This window comes from Cyprinus carpio, chromosome A6 (assembly GCF_018340385.1).
Source record: "Cyprinus carpio isolate SPL01 chromosome A6, ASM1834038v1, whole genome shotgun sequence".
In the NCBI taxonomy this organism is placed as follows: domain Eukaryota; kingdom Metazoa; phylum Chordata; class Actinopteri; order Cypriniformes; family Cyprinidae; genus Cyprinus; species Cyprinus carpio.
The window spans coordinates 6,850,640-6,859,494 of NC_056577.1; the positions used below are offsets into that span (position 1 = coordinate 6,850,640).

Genomic DNA, 8,855 nt, shown 5'->3' on the forward strand with positions numbered 1-8,855 from the left:
GAATAGGTTTGATTTTAAAAGTCAGTTTCTTTCTAGGCATGTTTTGCTACTGAAAATCTATCAATCATTTCCAGTTTGGCTAGGAAAAAGATACAGTTTAAGACACTTTGACATTTTGTGACAGCATAACCCAATAGCAGGGCATTGTGACATTAAAAATATGGACATGGTATTTTTTTTAGGGGTTTTTTTTTCAGCAAAATGTCTTTTTTGAAACACAAAACAAGTCATGTAAAAGCAAACATGTAAAATGTAAATTTTTTTTTTTTTTTAAATTACAACATTTAAAACATTTGAGAAAATATGCGGACATGAAATGTTTATATAAGTCCTGACTAAGCACACAGTTTAATGTTTTCAGTTGAAATCTGAATGTGTAAATAATGTTTTTTTTTTTTTTAAATAATGTTTTGTTTTAGCCTGGATTTGTTAAAGCAGCAGTTATAACAAGTATATGATGATTGGTATTTTAGTTAGAAGGTCAGAATTTACCAAAAAAAAAAAAAAATCTATTTTAAAGGAATTGTTCACCCAAAACTGAAAATTTGCTGAATATTTACTCACCCTCAGGCCATCCAAGATATAGAAGAGTTTGTTTCTTCTTCAGAACAGATTTGGAGAAATGTAGCATTACATCAGTTGCTCACTAATGGATCCTCTGCAGTGAATGGGTGCCATCAGAATGAGAGTCCAAAGAGCTGATAAAAACAACAATAATCCACAAGTGATCCAAACCACTCCAGTCCATCAATTAACATATGTTTTTTATATTTGTAAAAAAAAAAAAAATTACAATTTTTTAACGTAAAACTATTGTTTCCAGCTAAAATACTTCTTAGTCCATAATTCATAATAACAACTCTTCCAGTGAAAAAGTCCATTCCCTATTTTCCTCTCACACCAAAACACAACAAAATCCACTGACATATGTTTAGAACTATTTTTGCTATGCATAATTCTCTTCTGATTCAGACAAGATTACTTTTTCACTGGAGAGAGCAATATTATGGATAGAAGACTCATATTTTAGCCAGAAGCAATAGTTTGAATTATTGAACACCATAATGATGGATTTGTTGACTGCAAACATGCAGCCTTTTCACTTCACAACATTTTAATTGACGGACTGGTGTCATGTGGATTACTTGTGGATTATTGTGATGTTTTTATCAGCTGTTTGGACTCTCATTCTGACGGCACCCATTCACTGCAGAGGATCCAGTGGTGAGTAAGTGATGGAATGCTACATTTCTCCAAATCTGTTCTGATGAAGAAACAAACTCAAACACACCTTGGATTGCACTGTGTGACTAGCCCCAGCCTCACTTTAAGAAGCATCATTTAAAATTTAAGCCTCATACTTTGACATTCATGAATTAGGACAATGCGGTTATCAGGGAATGTGTTCTACATCTCAAGTAACTCCATCTGGGAATGTTCAGGGATGACTAGTGGGGGTTCATGTGAAGGCGGGATATGAGAGGGATAAACAGATTGCAGTATAGCCTGAAGACATGGCAGGATCATAGTTTCTTCAGTTCAGTGTGTGTAGTTGTTAACATTCTTGTAGTTTGTACACATAAAGCATACTAGTGAAGATCAGAAATGTATACACACATTCATCAGCGTCATGCTCATTCAACCGCCCCCTCAGAATTCTGAGACTTGCAACCTCCAAATGAGTCTTTGATAATTAGTTGCACGGTTACAGTGAGTGCAAGAATGTTTGACTGAAACGTTCAGATTGCACAGATCATCATCAGTCCAGTTGAATCACACCTTATGTAGATCATTTGCTGTAATATGAGGGTTCATATTTGTATCTAAAGGGAGCATATTTCTACATATCAGTACCTAAAACTGTACATATTAGTACCTAAAAGGAACAAGTACCTTTTGAAAAGGTATCGCCCTAGTGACAGCTATTGTACCTTTTTTTCTGAGAGTGATAAAGCAATAAGCCCCAAGAAGCCGTGGTTTACAGTGAATTTATAACAGCTAAAGGCAAAAGTTACACAAAACATAAAACAAAAAATAACATTTCATCTTCTTTTTCCCTTTCCAGGACTCTAGATTCTTTTTCTCAGCTATATAACCTTGTTTCTCAAGGCTTTCAGTGTTTTACCTCAGTGGATTGTTCCACACCAAGGACTCACAGCTTTCTGGATTGTGATTGGCTAGACGAAGCAAAACATTGAATCATGGGGAATATTTTTGGCAATCTGCTGAAGAGTCTGATAGGGAAGAAAGAGATGCGAATTCTGATGGTTGGATTAGATGCTGCTGGTAAAACCACCATCCTTTACAAACTGAAGCTGGGAGAGATCGTGACCACCATCCCAACCATTGGTAAAATCCTTCTCTTATTTAATGCTATTGTTATGTTGACTTTGTTACAATACTGTTATACAGTTATCTGTACATCCTTAGGCAGAATTCAAGCTCTGAGACACAATGTCATTTCAAATTAATTAACTAATGAATTAATTAAATATAATTAACTTTTGTGAAACAGCTGGTTGAAGAACATTTCCATTTAAGTTTTTTTTTAATTACAATTTAGTTAATTCCTTTTCTTGTGGGTTGAGGCCATTAAAATTTAAATGTACTATTCGAAATTAAATAGAAAAGATTATTCAGTTCTGAATTTTGACTGTTAAACTGTAACTTTTAGTTTCCATTTATTGGAATACTTTAATGCTGTGTTTAATTACTGTTGGCAAATATAAATGCTTCCCATAGCAGAAAGTATAGCATGTCATAGCATGTCAGGTATACAGTATTTGTAGAAGTCTATAAGTAAGCAAGTTATTTTTAAGAAATTAAATTGTTACAATTTCCCTACAGTGTCCCTACATATACAGTATCTAGAGCTGTTATATTTTACAGTTGCTGCGAGATGAATGTACAGTAACTGAATTGTACTGTGATTCTGGGCCACACAGTGTAAGTTTGTGATGTTTGTGCTTTCAGGCTTTAACGTGGAGACAGTGGAGTACAAGAACATCAGCTTCACTGTGTGGGATGTGGGTGGTCAGGATAAAATCAGACCACTCTGGAGACACTACTTTCAAAATACACAGGGTGAGTTACACATACACACAACTTCTCCCACTTAAACACAAGCTGTATTGAGTTGTCTGTGTAAATGATTGTACTTTGTGTTCAGTGAGCACAAACTGCATTTACACTGCTGTGCCTGCAGAGCCACCTTGTAAACATCAGTCAAGCAGGGTTATTATACTTACTGTAACTAAAATTAAAACCACAAAAAAAATTTGTTACTTCAATTAAAATAAACATTAACTGAAAGAATGTATATATATATATATATATATATATATATATATATATATATATATATATATATATATATAATAACATAACTGTTATTATTTTATTTAAAAAACTTGATGTATTAATAGAACTAAAACTGAAATAGAAAAAATCATAAAAACTATACAGTCATACTTTATAAAAACAAATAAAGATAACAAAAACACACTTCTAAAACAACTAAAATGTAAGAAAAAATTGAAAATTTTAATAAAAACTACTGATAGTGATACTAAAACAACACTAGTTAAGATGTTCACATATTAGTGCAAATTAGCTCAAAAAGTATTATTCATAAATAAAAAATATTCTTTTTAAACAACACATTGCATAGCTGAATACAACCATTTATTCTTTTGTGTTGTGTTAATGTTGGTTGCTTGGTGAATAATATTTAGTCTCTATTCTTTACCTATGCTAATTTTTCTTACCTTAGGTCTTATCTTCGTGGTTGACAGCAACGATCGGGAGCGAGTTAACGAGGCGCGGGAGGAGTTAATGAGGATGCTTGCAGAAGACGAACTGCGTGATGCTGTCCTTCTTGTCTTTGCAAACAAACAGGTACTGCATCTTTCCTTCATGTGACATATTCTTGATATATTTTTACAGCTGGAGACTTAAATTGTGGCAATAACCAATAAAGGAGCTTTAAATTATTTTTTTTTTAAATAAAGCATCCCTACTACCTGACAGATATCACAAAATACATGTCCTCAAATATTTTGATATTTATACTATAATTCAAAAGATTGACAGAAATTGACATTTTTATGCAGCAGGGATGTATTCAGATGATTAGAAGTGACATTAATACTTTTAAATTGTTACAAAAAAAATATTTAAAAAATCAAATAAAACTTGTATTTTTGAACTTTCCATTCATCAAAGATTCACAAAAATGAGCTTTTGAATGTTTATCGAGTTTATCGATTATCTATTGAATGTAATGCGGCTGCTAGATTGTGTATTTGTTTCAGAATAAAAATATCTGGTCCCATAGCAAATACCTAATTTCACAATCGACTCTGTCCTTTTATTCATCCTTGACTCCAGGATCTGCCAAACGCTATGAATGCAGCTGAGATCACAGACAAACTCGGCCTCCATTCGCTCCGCCATCGCAACTGGTATATACAAGCGACCTGTGCAACCAGCGGCGACGGTCTGTACGAAGGGCTCGACTGGCTCGCCAATCAGCTCAAGAATAAGAAGTGAGGGGCCAGATTTTCATTACGTGGCCGTCTCTCACTTTGGGAAAGGGGTGGGACTAATTTGGCCTTTATGTTTGGTTTTACTTTGTTTAATTTGAATATTTATTTGGTTGTATGTGGTTTAAAGAGCCTTCTATGCTCTGCACACACGCACACGCATTCACACGCAGATCAACATGCATCTAATTTCCTCTGTTGACTTCCATTTCACTGTACGAACAGTGTCTGTTTATAGCAGCGACGTTTGGACGATTTCATCGTCTCTCCCTCACTCACTCGCTAACGTGTTTACAATCAGTGTTGTCCTTGACTGCCATGAAGAAGATTGTTGGGTCTGGGCATGCTCATGTATTATGTAATATGCTTATGTATTTCTCAGTAGATGTGATTATGATGCAGTTTGCCTCCTCACGCACACAATATCCACAGTCTACGATCCCGACAGTTTGTGATTGCGTTAGATACCCTGCTGTATTTTGCATGGCTGTTTCTCTCGGTGTCATGTTGTGGTGTAGTAGAGGTTAGATCTGCATGTGTGTGTTTAGTCGCACAGAGCCGGTTGGTGTTGCATGCTGCTTTGTGGCTGTGCTGTACTAGAATGGACAAAGTGATTGGACGCAGTAATGTCCCTTGTCACACATCACTCACCTAAACTGTGAGTCATACGTGGTGCTGTTGGGTTGTCCACCATAATTCACATTCGAGTGAAGCTGTAAATAAAGCTTTTTCCAATCAAACACCCCTTTGTTGTAGAATTGACTTGGCTAAATGTTGCATGGGTAAAACTATTGTTATGTAAGAATCACTAGCATTGTCTGCATGGCATGCATGATAGATAGATAGATAGATAGATAGATAGATAGATAGATAGATAGATAGATAGATAGATAGATAGATAGATAGATAGATAGATAGATAGATAGATAGATAGATAGATAGATAGATAGATAGATAGATAGATAGATAGTGAAATGCTGTTTAACACAATCTTTTGTTAGTTAGTTGCTATAGTAATTTATCACTGACATGATTAGTAGATTGTTATGACACTAAACTGTCCTTTTTTCGCTTTTGCACTCATATTAGTGAACAGCACACACATGAACACAAAGCCTCGGTATGTCAGTGGTCAGTGGCAAACTGCATAATAACTCATCTACTTCTGTATTTGTCGCATGTTTCATGCTTCAGACTAACATATCACCCCCAACGAATGTGACTTTTGTTGAATCAGTGCCCACATTTTGGCTTTATTCATGGTGTTTTTGATTAGTATAGTTCAGAAATGAGAAAAAAATATATATATATATATATTTACAGTAGGTTGCCTTTTGCGTTTAACACTTCAGGCAAATATCACAGATGCAGCGCTGATGTATTAACATACTAACATAAGTTACTAACATAACCTATTATGTGTTACAGACTACAAGGACAAATGGAAAATCAAATGCTAACCTACAGTATTTTACCATGCTAGCTAGTGTAAATACAACAAAACTGCTTATCCTGCATTGCATATGTGTTGGTTATCCATCCTTCACTCAAATCTAACACTAACACAGTCTGTTTGTAATTGCGTTTGTTTCTGTGAACAGCACTGTTTTCTAGTTCGCATATTAGCTACACATTTTTGGCATCTTCCCACTTAATACCCAGCACCTTTATAGTAAAACCCATTGTTATGAGTCTTACAACTGTGAGAACATTTTAAAAAGGCAAGTCTTTTCAACCTAGGACGTGATTTGAACGGAGTCTTGTATTATTTGGAGTGTTGTAGCATGTGGGTAATGCAGGAATGGGAGAGTTACCAAAACAACTGTGCTATTTAGCAAGACACTTATCCTCAAAGTATCCAGTTTGACTTTGGAACGTAAGCTTAGTTAGCTTAACACACTCTACAGTAGTATTTCAGCATATAATGCAAACAGCGATATGTCTACAAGGCCATTTCTACACAAGTCTGCAGTGTGAATCGTCCAGTCTGTTAAGTTTTGTGGCCTTATCTTCTTACAAATGTGTGTTTTCACAAGGTTATTTATTAACTAAGTTATTGGGTCACTGAGTTGCTTGTTTCGTTTTTGGTTGATCTGGGAACAAAAGGGGTTAAAAAAAAAATCTTAAATACATTTATTCTTTGCATAGCATTTTTTGTGTGCTTATTGAGTAGCTAGGGTTGACTTTTTATGATGGTTTAAAGTTTTATTTTGTCTTCTTCAATATTATATTTTTATTTATGTATTTATTTTGGTGAGTGTTTTGGTGAATGTGCTTTTTCCTCTGTGTGCTTATGCATTTTCTTTGTTGATTTTTTACTGTGTTGGGTAAATCATTTTGATGGCTTATACAGTGTAAGTGAACATAATCAATGAAGGAGGAAAACTATTTCTCACTGAATAATAAATGAATAAATAGAACTTAGAAATCATGGATGAAATGTGTAAGTATCTGATACAGTAGATTAAGAAAGATTATTGTTGATTATTATTACGTAGACACCAAAATCTTTCTCTCCCTCTGATCCCTGACTGTAACACTACACTCAAATAAAAACGTGAAAATTCTTTGCTGTTTCTTGTCCCTTTTGTGTTTGTTCCATTTTACATTTTTAAAGCTACTTACTTTTTTAAAAAGTGGACATAAGAATGTTATATAATGACCAACGCCTGCTGGCAGATTATAGTGAATAATATTAAATAAACCTATCCCACCTGGTCTGGAATATGCTTTAGTAAAGCCACCTAATGACTTCATCATATTGCATATTATGTAAAATGTCTTATATTGATCTCTGGTAGGCGCCAGAAATGGATCATGTCTAATCCTAGATTAAGTTACAGTTTTAATGGATTGCATTATTTATCACAGATGTCTCACAAAGATAAACAGCTTTGAAAGTTAGTCTCTTTCTGCACTGCAGTCCCTTATGTCAACCAGAAGAGGGCAGAACTATTGTGAAAACTATCACAGTTTCAGACACTTTTCAGTTTGTGAAAGGAAGTAAAGAATAAAAAGCATATTCTCATTACGGCATATATGCTTAAATATGTCTTTCCCAATGTATAATATATATATTCAGTGGAAAATATTTATTAATGTACAACAAGCTGTTCAAAGCAGAAAGTGTGTGAGAGAGCTCGATCAGGGTGTGTTCTGGCCCATTATATTGTTGGCTGGTGAGATATTAACAAACAAGGAATGTATCTCAAAACCATAAAAGATCTTGTTGCACTGCATTTCCATGAAGAAAAAAAAAATTATGCATCAGAGCATATAGGGTATATAGCACAGTAAAAAAAATGTAGGGTTGTTGTGTAAGTATGTCTGTCTGTCTGTCTGTCTGTGTACTACTTGTTTGTTCAATCAGTGCCTCATACAGACCGGTAGTGCAGGAAGAGCTGGTCTTTAAAACCTGTTTCCCAACTGCGACTATTACACTGAACACTCACATGCTGTCTGAATGGAGAACGAGAAGGAAGTTAATTGTTCAAAATGTACCAATATGAAAACACTGTATGCTGAGAACAGAAAAAAACACACACTTTAATATCATAATTTTATTTATGTGTAGCATCCATTGAGAATTTGAGGAATTATAAGGAATAAGCTAGAAAACCAAAAATAGTATATATGAAGTTTCTAGTAAAAGTTTTAGAGATTACTGTACTTGAAAAGCTATGGGGGGGGGGGGGGGGGGGGGGGGTGGGGTGGGGGGGGGTGGGGGGGGGGGTGGGGGGGGGAGGGGGGGGGGGGGGGTGGTTGGGGTGGGGTGGGGTGTTGGTGGGGTAGTGTTGGGGTTTAAACAAAAATCATAAAAGATTATTTAAAATGTACTATTCTGACAGTTACTTCTTGTGTGCTCTAAACACGTTCTTGTCTCAGAGGTCTGAAGCCATCTGAACCCAGGGACAAAGTGCTCTTTGTGAGACTGTGAGTCCAGAGCCATCAAAAGAAACACTGATAAACTAGCGGACGATACTGGGACACAATGTCAGCCTTGACTTACACACAATGAGAGCCCTCAATCCAAGATGACATGTCCAAAGATGACAGTTATACTGATACGAGCAAAGCCCGGATTTTGTTGTGATGGTGTGTTGTTTTCGTAGGATGAGAGGAATATAGATTAATAAAAAACATAAAACATAAAACAATCACAATTTTAGGCTATTAGTAGTCTGTGACGAGTTACTGGGGATACTGAGGGAAAGGAAATCAGAGCGACTGTCGGGTTTATGAGGGTGGCCAAGAGTTCGCTCTCAAGGCTTTATGACTTGTTTACATGTTTGAAATAAATAAGTACACGGG

General features: G+C 35.3%; 1 protein-coding gene across 2 annotated transcripts in view; it reads left to right on the forward strand.

The window, feature by feature from the left end:
- Window positions 1-7,111, forward strand: part of arf3b (ADP-ribosylation factor 3b) — an 8,166-nt gene extending 1,055 nt beyond the window's left edge. For both annotated transcript variants that reach the window (XM_042757718.1, XM_042757719.1), the window contains exons 2-5: window positions 2,066-2,349; window positions 2,974-3,084; window positions 3,773-3,897; window positions 4,390-7,111. In XM_042757718.1, coding sequence (XP_042613652.1) covers window positions 2,202-2,349; window positions 2,974-3,084; window positions 3,773-3,897; window positions 4,390-4,551 — 546 coding nt within the window. In that variant the 5' untranslated portion in view covers window positions 2,066-2,201 and the 3' untranslated portion in view covers window positions 4,552-7,111. The remainder of the gene's footprint in view (window positions 1-2,065; window positions 2,350-2,973; window positions 3,085-3,772; window positions 3,898-4,389) is intronic.
- The last annotated feature ends 1,744 nt before the right edge of the window (window positions 7,112-8,855 follow it).